This window comes from Oryctolagus cuniculus, chromosome 18, assembly GCF_964237555.1.
Source record: "Oryctolagus cuniculus chromosome 18, mOryCun1.1, whole genome shotgun sequence".
Taxonomy (NCBI): Eukaryota; Metazoa; Chordata; class Mammalia; order Lagomorpha; family Leporidae; genus Oryctolagus; species Oryctolagus cuniculus.
Window position 1 is genome coordinate 17171471 of NC_091449.1, and position 13877 is coordinate 17185347.

Genomic DNA, 13877 nt, shown 5'->3' on the forward strand with positions numbered 1-13877 from the left:
TCCCTCCATCACTACTATAGTGGTTTACTAAAAACATCAGATGTTTCTTAATTTCTTGAAGAAATTAAAGAGTTTCAGCAATATTAGATGACCATGAATTTTATCAATCACCTGATATACAGGTATATGATTTTGATGATAAATGAACAGAACAGGAAGACATGTTGGAAGGAGAACAAACTTCAGTTCTAACATAAGGGATGTTACAAGGGAAGTGACATACCAATTAATTTCTCACCCTTTATGGTTCTGATATAATTGAATTATATCTCTGAAGGTTTCTTATCAACACTACCTTCCTCATCAGATTACTCCCCCTTACCCTTTTCTCTATGTACCTCCTCCTCCAGCCTCTGCTGAGATGTTCTTTGAGCTAAAATCACCCATTTCTCCTTTCAGAAGAGGAATTTGGGTTTCAAACCTAAAGTAATGCATTTCTCATAAGCTCCTTCCCACATTGAAAGGGAAAGTGATCATAAATTTGATATTTGATAGGGATATTTCCAAAAGTTTGTGGGGAAAAACTTATGTTGGTGCAAAGACTGTTGAAATTTATAGCTAGTTTTTTTCATAGTAGATATTTTCCATGAACTTTTTGAAGACCCCTTGTTTTTCATTCTACAAGTTTAGTAGATTGGTGGTCAGCACTATTCGACTACCTAAAGATGAGGAAGAAGACAGGGGAAGAGGATGACAATGGAGGCTGTGGTGGGGAAAATAAATGAAAGAATATAAAGGATTTTTGGGGACAGAAGGATGAAACTCAGTCTTCCATAATGATCCATCACAATCTGTTGCTTTTCAAGATGCCCAAGAAATAATCCCCCATGTTGATGTAAATATTTTGATGCAAACAGTGAAATAGAAGAAGCATGTGAAGAAGATAAAGATTATATTCTATCAGAAGACTGAAAAAAAGATTACGGCAGGCTCAATGTTTCAGGCAGAAAGTCCCATTGGCATTTGTGAATACAAAGAAAATGAAAAAGTTTATCAGCTCCTGTGGGATTCTGAGTACTCACCAGAGGAAAGTTAAAATGATCAACTTCCTTAAGGACACATCTAGAGGATCAGATGATGAGAAAGGGGTGCAAGCAATTCCTGAAGGCTCTCACACGAAAGACAATGAACAGCTTTATAGGAGTTGGTTAAATGCAATGTTGATACAGCAAAAGCATTAATACTCAATGTAAAAGCAGCTAGAGAGGAACTGTCTGTATGGACAAAGAGTGTAGAGCTTTTGAACAGGGTCTGAAAGCCTACAAAAAGGATTTTCACTTGACTTAGAGTAATTCAGTGCAAACAATACAGTACTGCTGCCCGCAGTGCTGGCATCCCATACATGTGCTGGTTCAAGTCCCAGCTCCACTTCCAATCCAGCTCCCTAATAATGTGCCTGGGAAAGCAGTGGAAGATGGTCCAAGTTCCTGGGCCCTGCCACCTACATGAAAGAAGTTTCTGGTTCCTGACTTCAGCCTGGCCCAGCTCTGGCTATTGCGACCATTTGGGAGGTGAACCAGCGGATGGAAAATATCTGTCTCTCCTTCTCTCTCTGAAACTCTTTCAACTAAATAAATGTCTAAAAAATAAAGTACAAACAAGGTCAGTTACTAAATGTATAGCATTCTATTACATTTGGAAACAATATGAACACTATAATCTCATTGCTCTGCAAACACTATTTGGAAAAAAATAAAATCCCCATACTGGTATAATAAACCACTTTGGATGAAAGTGAAAGCACTGCTTTTAGTCTAGCAATGCCCCATGCCCCAATACTTCAAACAGTACTAACAGCCAGAGAAAGGAGATGGCACTAAAAGCAATGGTAATCAAAATAGGGTGTCACCTAAAATACTAACCAAAGAAGAAAAAGTTGAAGGGTTACACATTAATGGACCAAAAGATGGGAATGAGAAGCCACTTCACACAAATATGGATACTAACAGTTGTGAAACAGATAACCCTTATCACTGACCCAAAACTTGCCCATATGACCATAAGGAATGAAAATTATTTTGATGATGAAAGTGAGAGACCTGCAAAATGGTGAAGGATTAACAGCAAAGGAAAAGAAAACCCAGGTTCTTCTGAATTCTTCCAAGCCATCTCACATTGAAGATCTGAAGAACTTGGAAACACAGATGACTAAATTTCAAATATATTTTACTTTCTCTGGAGTAACTAAAATGTTCAGGGTTGACGGGCCACCTTATAAAGCTGATTTCCTATAAGTAGTTAAAAACTGAAAATCTGAATTGGGTCTTCACTTTAGAGAATAAGATAAAAAGACCCTTTTGAGGATACAAAAAAGGGGCCGGCATTGTGGCATAGTGGGTAAACCCACCACCTGCAGTGCCGGCATCCCATATAGGCGCCAGTTCAAGTCCAAGATGCTCCACTTCCCATTCAGCTCTCTGCCGTGGCCTGGGAAAGCAGTAGAAGATGGCCCAAGTCCTTGGACCCCTGCATCTACGTGGGAGACCCAGAAGCAGCTCCAGGCTTCTGGCTTCAGATCAGCTCAGGTCTGGTTGGTGTGGCCACTTGAGGAGCAAACCAGTGGACTGAAGACCTCTCTCTCTGTACCTCTGTGTAACTCTTCCAAATAAATAAATCTTTCAAAAAAACTAAATAAGGGGCCAGCATTGTATCAGCAGGTTAAAGTCCTGGCCTGCAGTGTCAGCATCCCATATGGGCACCAGTTCGAGTCCCAGCTGCTGCTCCACTTCTGATCCAGCTCTCTGCTATGGCCTAGAAAAGCAGTAGAGGATGGCCCAAGTGGTTGGGCCCCTGCACCCACACGAGAAACCCAGAAGCAGCTCCTGGCTCGTGGCTTCGGACCAGCTCAGCACTGGCTGTTGCAGCTATTTGGGGAGTGAACCAGTGGATGGAAGACCTCTCTCTCTCTGTCTCTACCTCTCTTTCAAATAAATAAAATCAATCTTAAAAAAAGATATAAAAATAGTTTAGCAAATTTGAGTGAACTAAAGACCTATATATTCTCAGTTGATGTATTAATCATAAAATTTCACTACAGGGTGATTTTTGCTTAGCTTGATAAAGATGAGTAGAAAATAAAGTTCTAATTTCTGCTTAACATTTTTTCTGAATTTTTTAAATGGCCTTAGACATTTTTCCTCTCCATAAAATTTGAATATTATTAAGAAAACCTTTATATATTCTTAAAGTTATGCTGGCATGATTTATTTTTATATATAGAACTTTAAAAATAAACGTTAACTTTGTGTATATAAAATTGTTGCCATCAATGATGTCTTTCCATATCTTTATTTGGACTTAAGGAAGGTATTCTGTATTTTTCCAGATTCTTTTTAGCTTTTTAAAGATGTTTACATTAGGTAGCTCTTGAGCTGTCCTTTCTTAATATAAAAGTTGGTATAATTTTCTTAATTTGGGGTCTGGTGCTGTGGTCTTTTGCGTCTGTGTGTGTCTAAAATAAATAAACTGACTTTTAAAAAAAAAAGTCTTCAGGGCTGGCAAGCTATGTTGCCACCTACAATGCTGGCATCCCATACCAGTTCGAATTCTGGCTGCTCTGCTTCTGATCTAGTTCCCTGTTAACACAAGTGGGAAAGCAGCAGAGGATGGCCCAAATACTTGTGCCCCTGCCACCCACATAGAAAACCTGTATGGAGCTCTCTGTCCCTGGCAGGAGCTCTTGCCTGGCCCAGATCTGTCAGTTGTGGTCATTTGGAGTGAACCAGAAGGTGGAAGATCTCTTTGTCACTTGCTTTTCCCCTCTGATATAATAAACAAACCTTTAAAAAGCAGCAGCAAGTCTATTTTACCTAGGGTCCTAACTTAAAAAAAAAAAAAAAAAAGCAGATGAAGAGGATCACACTAGAAATAAACTGTCACACAACAGAACACTTTCAATATAATTCAAGGAATTCACTATAAAATCACTTAAAATAATTAGGGGTAAAAGAGCCAAGAAAAAAAAAGAAATAATATTTAAAAAGATAGGCTAAGGAAACAGTTACGGACATTTTTGTAAAAATAAACTGGTAAAACTCAGTAAAGAAGTGCTAAGGAAAAAAAAAGATGTTCTCCCTGAAAATAATTAAAGAATCCTGCTAAATTACAAAAGGTAGAGAAGAGCACATCAAGTGTTTATTATTCACAGTAGAAACTGAAGATACAGTGTTAATGCTATAAAGATAATGCTTAAAGAAAAAATAAAAATGTATCTAAGCATTTCAAATTGCTAGAAGGGTCACAAAAACAATGCAAACCTACAGAGGACATAGAGAATGATATATAAAAGAAGTGTTCATATCACAAGTAGAATATAACCTGCACCTTTCCAATGCAAAAGGACCCTGACAGTGACAATAAAAGGATGAACAAGGGCATTATTTGGAAATGCCAGCAGAGAGGAAACAAGAGCTTCTACTTAATATTAGAGCTGAATTCTAAGGGAAAAATATTAAACGTAACAATTTAGAATGAATTTCTTTCTTTCTTTCTTTTTCTCTTTTTTTTTGACATGCAGAGTGGAGAGTGAAAGTGAGAGTGAGAGTGAGAGAGAGAGAGAGAGAGAGAGAGAGAGATAAAGGTCTTCCTTTACCGTTGGTTCACCCTCCAATGGCCGCTGCGGCCGGCGCACCACACTGATCCGAAGCCAGGAGCCAGATGCTTCTCCTGGTCTCCCATGCGGGTGCAGGGCCCAAGGACCATCCTCCACTGTACTCCCAGACCACAGCAGAGAGCTGGCCTGGAAGAGGGGCAACCGGGAAAGAATCTGGCGCCCCAAGCAGGACTAGAACCCGGTGTGCTGGCGCCGCTAGGTGGAGCATTAGCCTATTGAGCCCGGGCGCCAGCCAGAAGACCTCTCTTTCTGTCTCTACCTTTCTCTCTAACTCTGTCTTTCAAATAAATAAAATAAATCTTTAACAAAAAAAAAAAAAAAGGAATTTAAGATAAAAACCAACTAAAGGGTTAAAGGATGGTTCATACTTAGAAAAGAAATAATATACAAATAACCGTAAAAACTGTTAGCATTTAACAACCTATCTTTGAACTCTATTAAGCAAGTGAGAACAGAAATGGTAAATATACCATTGCTATTGTATAAACTTCTCCCAAAACTTACTGATCATAGCAGACTCCTGTAAGGTTTACCAAGGTTCACCTTGTAGCATTCCTTTGCCACCAAAGAGCCAAACTGTGACATTTTGTCTATTCACTCCTGGTTAATGGCTTTGAATGAAGATGACATTATCTCTGACAGGCCAGTGTTTTCTTCAGGATTCAAGCACCATTCAATTCCAGGTTCACTTGGCGGCAGCCCTCAGAATTCAAAGGTATTCTGATCTTCCCACAGTCCTTAAGGTAGGATGTTAAGTTAAAGCAGCCTTTGACAGCTGGGAGTTAGCCTGGAACTATCAGGTAGGCCTCAGTGTTACTAAGAGCCAGACTCCCACTACATTTGAATGAAACCCTGAAATGAAATTTTTCTACCTTTTATGCATCCAACAGAAAATGAAGACATGACAAGAATGGCCGCTGTAATGCTGTTTATTTTACCAAATAAACAATAAATAAGATGCAAAAGTATGTTCAATATATAATTTTTATGAAATCAAAAGAAAAACAATGTTGTAGTTGTTTGTACCTGAATACAGAACTAAGCAGTTAAAAAAAAACTAAGAAAACCTTTCACCTGTACTGGGAAAAATGGTCAGGTTGGGGACACAGGTAGGTGAACCACATGTGGTAGAATGAGAAGGCCATGCCAAGATGGCCGCTGGCAAGTGAGTGCCAGTTACTCAGGAAAGGCTTTGGAAACCTCCTGGGAAACTCCCTGGGAAACCACCTGGCAGTGGAGCCTGCCTGGCAACAGGCTGTGATTGGTTAGGGCATAAACTGCCCCTTGACTGGATTGGTTGCCTCGGCTATATAAGCTGCTGGACCAATTGAAATAAATGAGCCTGCCAGCTGCTCACCTCTGGCCCACTTTCACCCGACTCCCAGGGTCTGTGTGGTGACTCCGCGCCTCTTGCCCCCACCATGCTCCTCCTCTCAGAACAAATCCACTGCAACATCTGGCACCAATGTGACAGGACAATGCGTGTCGGACTCAGCCAGTTCCCCCCTTGATTTCAGCAGAATTCGGAACCAAGTCATCTTCCCTCACTCAAGAGAGATGACACTCAGGAGACACCGTGTGGGAATACAGTGTTGACCTAACAAATCAAGGAAGTCCCCCACTAAGCACAGGACATACGTAAGATCTGATACACCACTGTCTGTTCATCTAACGTAGGGAATCCCCTGCATAATGCCATCAGCCGCTGAGGGGCTTTCCTTTGGCTAGAGTTGGTGTGGCGTGCTGCTCTTAAGTGCTCAAACATGGGAAAGATACCCCCCTCTCAGAAGCCCACATAGATTACCAAACATAGGCAGTGGAGAAACACAATGAATCTGTGAGGAAAACAGCCTGTCACTCCAGGCCTCTGCCTCACAAGTAACAGTTGATGACTTAGGGAGAGAGAGCTCTGACAGTGAAAATGACATGACAGTGGACAACGCAACAATGCCTAGTCAGCCACCCCCTAAATATCCGTGGGATGAACTTAGACAATCTTGAGGCAATAACCCATGCGAGGTCATCCTATCTGCACCCAGTGAGGATCCCCACATTTGTAGCAATCCCTGGGCACCCCAGGCTCTCAGGGCAGCCGCTAGACCCCATCCTACCTGCATGCTTGCTGTTAATGTAGGAGCGGACACAGAATTCAGGCCCTGGATTCCAACGCCTGTAAATCACCTTACTATGCTAAAAAAAGGCTTCTCGAGTCAGGTTCCGACTCTCCCTACTTTGAACAGGTGCTCACACAATGGGCAGCAGACCTTCAAACTCATTTTGACTGGGTTGCACTGCTCAAAGCATGTTTGTTGAGACCACAGTTCTTACAGTGGAAAGCCTCCTATCAGGAAGAGGCTGAAACTATGGCAAGGAATAATGCTGCCTACGGGATTGCAATAACCTTTGATATGCTTACAGGCCGTGGCACCTACATATATCCTCATGAACAGGCCCGCGTTGGAGTAGTTGTCTATTTTGATCAGGTTAGAGATTTGGCACTTACAGCCTTAAAAAATATAAATCCTCCTAATTATAGTCAGCTTTTTAGAAACCTAGTTCAAGGCCCAGGCGAATGGTTCCCAGATTTCCTTGCCAGAGTCTTGGAGGCAGTGGAGAAAAGATTACCACTTGGCCCTGATCAAGACAATCTGGTCACACAATTAGCTTGGGAAGGTGCTACCAAAGAGGCAAAAGCTGCAATTGCCCCAGTCCGTAATAAAGACTTTTCTAAATGGATAGTAGCTATAAAGGAGGTAAACCCTGCTGATACAACCATACAGGCCCTAACTGCGGTCATTAAACTGAACACAAGGAAGTCTAATGATCCTCCGGTTTGCTGGGCATGTCAGGAAATGGGACACTTATGGTGAAACTGCCCAAATGCTGACAGACGGGGTAAGCCCAAAACGCTGTGTCCCAGATGTAAAAAAGGCTTTCATTGGGCAAAAGATTGCAAGACTAACCCTTTAAACTCCCAGTAGGGCGGCCCTCAGCCCAGCAAATAAGAGTGAGTCCCACCACCATTAACTGATCGATGCCTATCTTCAATCTGAGGCCAAAATTAACCCTATATTTAGATGACATTGCTTTTGTGGGTTTAATCGATATGCAGGCAGATGCCACTGTCTTGAAAGCTAGGAACGCAAGGAAAATGCAACACTGGAAGACAGCGGCCGGGCCTGACCTCCAAGGTGTTAGAGGATTAAAATTTGTTGATTGGGTCATCACGCCTGTAACGTGGCGAGATGACAATGGAGATACGGGAACCATTTTTCCGCTAATTGCTGAGGTTTCCATGACCTTATGGGGGAGAGGTGTGCTCTCACAAATGCAAGCAGTCCTTACTACGGATCATAAATCTCCACAAGCCAACAGCTTTAATGGAGAGCCTACAAGTAAGATTCATCCCCAATTCTAGGAGCCACTGCTCACCTCACACAAAAGCCAGGCCCAATCCCCACTGAATGGGAAAAAACAGGAAACATCTGGGTAGGGCAATGGCCAATATTACAACCCAAACTTGGCATCCTTAGAGAACTGGTACAGGAACAATTAGAAAAAGAACACAAAGAGCCCTCCACTAGCCCTCATAACACACCCATTTTTGTGATACCAAAGAAACAGGGAAAATATAGGCTACTACAGGATTTGAGAGCCATCAACAAAATCATAAAAAAGATGGGAACATTCCAGGCTGGCATTCCCCATCCAGGGGCCATTCCTAATGGATACCATATAGTTACCATTGATATCAAAGATTGCTTCTTTTCCATTCCCATCACGGAGGAGGATAAGGCCTACTTCGCCTTTACTGTATGGGAGGCCAATTTCCAGCTCCCCGCAAAAAGATTTCAGTGGACAGTACTCCACAAGGCATGAAAAATAGCCCTGCCATTTGCCAAAGATACGTTTCTCATGTGACCAGCACACTTAAAGATCAGTGCTTGGTCATACATTATGTGGATGATATCTTACTTGCTCACGACAATGCAGCAACTCTGAAGGCCTAAGTGAGACAGTAAGAAATTTACAATTCCTGGGTTTGTCTGTTGTCACGGAAAAGGTATAACATTTTCCTCCCATTCAATTCCTAGGTTATCAAACCTCTTCGCATGTATCTCCAATGGGGCCAACCTAAAAGTCAAGCATAAATACTCACTGAATGAATTTCAGCAACTATGCAGCCAAATCAGTTGGCTGAAGCCCTTCCTTCCCCAAACACCTGCAGAGCTTAGACCACTATTGGATTTACTAAGGGGAATAGCCCTTTCTCAAAAATCACATTGACATCAGCAGCCAAATCCACTGTAGAAAAGATCAACACACAGTTGTCAAATTTAAAAACCCTGGCCGGCGCTGCGGCTCAATAGGCTAATCTCCTCCGCCTTGCGGCACTGGCACACTGGCTTCTAGTCCCGGGTCGGGGACCCGGATTCTGTCCTGGTTGCTCCTCTTCCAGGACAGCTCTCAACTGTAGCCCGGGAGTGCAGTGGAGGATGGCCCAAGTCCTTGGGCCCTGCACCCACATGGGAGACCAGGAGAAGCACCTGGCTCCTGGCTTTGGATCAGTGCGGTGCGCCAGCCACGGCAGCCACTGGAGGGTGAACCAACGGTAAAGGAAGACCTTTCTCTCTCTCTCTCTCTCACTGTCCACTCTGCCTGACCAAAAAAAAAAAAAAAAAAAAAAAAATAAAAACCTTTAGATATGACCCTCGAGTGCCTCTATTTGCCATAACCCTATCTACCCTCAAGGTCCCCTTAGGAGTTATTTGACAACAATACGGACCACTTTTTTGGGCTCACATAGCCTGGAGCAAGTGTCGAAAAATAGTTAACAAAGTAGATGCCATCCTTATGATGGGACTTAAATTAAGATATTATGCCAATAAGATATTTAACACAGAGCAAGACATAGTGGTCCTACCTCTATCACAATTAGAACTATCCACACTGATGCAGAACAGCACGCTCTTTCAAACTTTAATGATACATTTCCCAGGACAGGTTGACAATCACCTGCAAGTGGACAGACTACCCCAGATGTTACAAACCTTAGAAATAGACTATCCAAAACATGCTTTCCCTGCTAATCAACATATTCCCATGGCACCGTGTGCGTTTATGGATGCCAACAAATCACTGTTTGGAATAGTGATCTACTCCTCAACAGAAAAGATCCATGTAGAACCCCACGGGGGATCAGCACAGTTGGGAGAAATAAGGGAATAGTCAAGGATCTACTCCTTAGCCAGGATGGGCCAGTAAATATATTTTCAGATAGCATATACTCAGTACAGGTAGCAAAGACGACCCATTTTGCGGTCTTTATCCCGACCAATAAACCAACTGATCAAATGCTCACAACACCTAAAGAGCTAACTGAGAATAGAAAACACCCACGGTATATCTCACACATAAGATCACATACTGGGTTACCTGGCTTTATTTTCCAAGGCAACGAAAAGGTTGATCGTCTTATCTCCTGCAACACGGCTTCCTTTGGACACCTACAACAAGCCTGTACTCTACACCAAAAATTTCATATGTCAGCAAACAACATAAAATCACTTTTCCTGGAGCTAACAATGAGCCAATGCAAACACCTAGTGCACTCTTGCAAGAATTGTGCCCGCCTCGCCCCGTCAGGCCCACTGCAACAAGCAGGAGTGAACCCGTGAGGCCTTGCTCCTAAGAAGCTCTGGCAAGTGGAAGTCACCCACATTAACTCCTTTGGTAAACTTAAGTTTGTCCATGTGATGGTAGATACTTATTCAAAGGCTGCATTTGCAACAGCCCAATCCAGAGAAAAGGCTAGAAAAGTGATAAAGGCGGTTAAGTCAGCCATGCTGGTCCTTGGTGTCCCCTGGACCATAAGACAGATAACAGGCCAGCGTATGCATCATAGGAATTTAATTCCTTCCTGAGGTCCTGGAACATACAGTCTGCCACAGGTATTCCATACAACCCACAGGGACAGGCAATCACTGAAAGAACTCATAAGGTAATTAAAGATCTCCTTCAAATACAGAAAAACAATCATATGCCCTCAGACCCACAGCTTGCTTTGACTGAGGTCCTTTTCACTATCAATTTTCTTACTTTTCATTCCCAAGGGATCAGCCCAGCTTATAAATACTGAGGATCCTTTCCATCCCAGACCCCGGCCCCTATGGTTAGGGGGAAATACCCCTGACAGGAGAATGGAAGAGACCACACCCTCTGCTATCCAAGGGCCGAGGATATGCTTGTGTCTTTCCAGAGAATGCGGCACAGCCCATTTGGGTACCAGCCAGAAACATCCAGCCTGCAACTGACAGCCAACCAGAACCAGCTGAACAAGACTGAGAATTGCCTTGTTAGCAGACACATCTGCTACCGATTGTCAAGCTGCTGCCCTATCATCTTACCCTGAGGAACTGCCCATAGCCACATCCGCTACTGCTTTATACCCCCCTAGCTCTGGTCAGCCACTCGAACGGCCCACAGCCTGTGTGTGGTCACGCCATTCCTGATTACCATTGTTCCTCATTCCTACCCCATCTGAGCAAGCACACCAGAGGTCTCCCATTTTGAGGGTTGATTAGTCAAGGACGGGTAAGATCCCCTGGGGCACAGCCATGTACACAGACCAAATGGAAATGGGGTCAACAATGGTATGGCCATTGCTCAAAAATAAACGAAAGGGAGAAATGTGGTGGAATGAGAAGGCCATGCCAAGGTGGCCGTTGGCAAGTGAATGTCAGTTACTCTAGTATGGCTTCGGAAACCCCTTGGGAAACCACCTGGCAATGGAGCCTGCCTGGCAACAGGCTGTGATTGGTTAGGGCATAAATCGCCCCTTGACTGGATTGGCTACTTCAGCTATATAAGCTGCTGTACCAACTGAAATAAACAAGTCTGCAGGCTGCTCGCCTCTGGCCCGCTTTCACCTGACTCCCAGGGTCTGTGTGGTGACTCCGCGCCTCTTGCCCCCACCACGCTCCTCCTCTCAGAATGAATCCACAGCAACAACCATACTTCCATTTTTACCTTGAATTTCTTTCACCATAATTCTTGCATGTTGCTTTTTATATTTCTGATTTCTGAACTGTATGTACTGCCTATTCAAAAAATTAGACTGTTTCTAATAAACAATCATAATATCTTCAGAGCAATAAGAAATACATGATAACCATAAAATAAGAACAGAACACCTATAGAAAAGAATATTTAGGTGTTGGCATTGTGGCACAATGGATTAGGTCACTGCTAGGGACTCCCTTGGCAATTCCACATCTGCAACTGAGTCCTGCCTCCCCCTCAGATTCAGCTTCCTGCCAATCAGTGTGCACCCTCAGAGGTAGCAGGATGTGGTTCCTGCCACCCCTGTGGGAGACTCAGATGAAGTTTCTGGCTCCTGGCCTTGGTTTCACCAGTCCCAGCTGTTTCAGGCATTTCGGGAGGGAACCAGCAGATGCAAAAATCTCTTTCCCTCTCTGTTGTTCTGCCTTCCGAATAAATAAAAGTAAGTATACTTTAAAATATATTTAGACAACTAGAATTTTTGAAAATTAAAACACAGAATTAAAATGGTGATACCAGCCATGAGAAGCTCAATAGAAGGACTAGAAACAAAATTGACAAAGTTTCCCAGAAAGAAGAGTAGCAAAGAAATAGAAAATAGTGGAGAAAAGTGGAGAACCAGCATCTGATAAACAAAATTTCAAAAATAGGAATACAGAAAATATTTGTATATGAGGAGGAAGTTTAGAAGGAAAATGGAGAAATATTTCAAAACCCCATTCAAAAGTGATTTATAACCAGGAATCTTATCTGTGGCCAAAAGATCTAAACAGTGTGATAATCAAATTTTCATTCACAGTTCACCTCTCCAATGTCTTACATCTGGTCTTGCAAGTTAACACCCACGTGTTGCTCATTCTTGACAAAAAGATCAAAATTTGTTTTAGGAGCACCAGGGTCTACAGTCTGGCTACTTCCTGGCCCATCTGACTGCCCTGAGATTCTGCTGACAGATCAGAGATATCTATTTCTAGAATCAATCCCCACACCCTGGGACTCCTCACCTCTGAAGCCAGGGCTGGGGGCTGCTTGGATGAGGTGCAATTAGCTGGCATGGCCACACTGGGTCTCATTCCTTGTTCTCTCAGGGGCTGAGAGCTTAGTGCTCATCTATAAAGTCAAGCAAAACTGCTGGGAAGAGGCAGCTGGACTCCAAAGGAAGATCTGGCCCAGGCCTCTCCAAGAGACATCAAAGACACCTGGAAAGACAATAGCACATAGTCAGTCATTCAACATTACCACATAATCCCTGCCTGGGCACACTAAGATTCAAGTCCCTGGGATAGAAGGTACAAAGCAGTAGTTCTCAAACTCAAACTATCCATTCGAATCACCTAAAGGGGTTGTTAAAACAGATAAAAACTCTCAACCTCACCCCCTACACTTTCTGATTCAGTATTTCAAAGACTTGGCTCAAGAATTTGCATTTCTAAGGCCCAGGTGATCTTGAAACTGTTGGTCCAGGGACCATATTTTGAGAGAGAGGACTGAGGAGAATAGAGTTCAACAAAATCTGCGATAGCCATTAGTCATGGGAAAAACCATGGGAGTCGGAGGAACATTACTGCAGAACTGAACACCAGCTCAGTAATTTTCAGCTATGAAAATATGAACAAGTTTCTTCAGTATCAGTTTTAAAACTGAGGATGAAAATGCCTATCTCATAGCCATGAAAATCAAATGAGATGATGGTTGTAAAGTGCTAACCACCTCACTGGCACAGGAGAATCATGCAATAAATATTAGCCTTTACCATATTCTTATGAAGTAAATTTATAAAAAATTAAAAAGCATGTAATCAAACAGATAAAATAAGCATACCAAACAACTGTTATTTACATGTCACAGAAGTGGTATTTGTGCACAAGACATTCACTGCAAAAATGGTGCTGTTTCATCCACCTGAAACAAAACATCACACTAGTCAGTCAGTAGACACATCCTAATAGGACTGAACAGTTAGATATCTGTATTTTTTAAATCTCAAAAAAACATTAAAATAAATTTTAGTAGTATATTTTTGTGTGCCATTGAGGTGGGCTGGGAGGAATGTTACACCTAAAATTCAGCAACTATAAAAGTAAAGGGCAGTTATCTCTAGACGATACTCCCTAATAATGTTACAATACACCATAAAAATCAACATGAAGTTATATGCATAATTTTTAATTATGTGACAACAGGCTATTTCTAATTAAAAAAT

At 42.4% G+C, this 13877-nt stretch overlaps 1 protein-coding gene and 2 pseudogenes across 9 annotated transcripts in view; 2 read left to right on the top strand and 1 right to left on the bottom strand.

Moving 5' to 3' along the window:
- Positions 1–13877, bottom strand: part of LOC100346269 (zinc finger protein 585A) — a 29690-nt gene that overhangs the window by 14210 nt on the left and 1603 nt on the right. For 4 of the 9 annotated variants that reach the window (XM_070062269.1, XM_070062270.1, XM_008257209.4 and 1 more), the window contains exons 2-3: positions 13496–13576; positions 12679–12873 (exon numbers count right to left, since the gene is read on the bottom strand). In XM_070062269.1, coding sequence (XP_069918370.1) covers positions 12679–12747 — 69 coding nt within the window. In that variant the 5' untranslated portion in view covers positions 12748–12873; positions 13496–13576. The remainder of the gene's footprint in view (positions 1–12678; positions 12874–13495; positions 13577–13877) is intronic. The other 5 variants (XM_070062273.1, XM_070062272.1, XM_070062274.1 and 2 more) reach the window with 2 other exon arrangements.
- LOC108176764 (mesoderm induction early response protein 1 pseudogene) lies at positions 100–1287 on the top strand (annotated as a pseudogene).
- LOC138846729 (mesoderm induction early response protein 1-like) lies at positions 1343–2152 on the top strand (annotated as a pseudogene).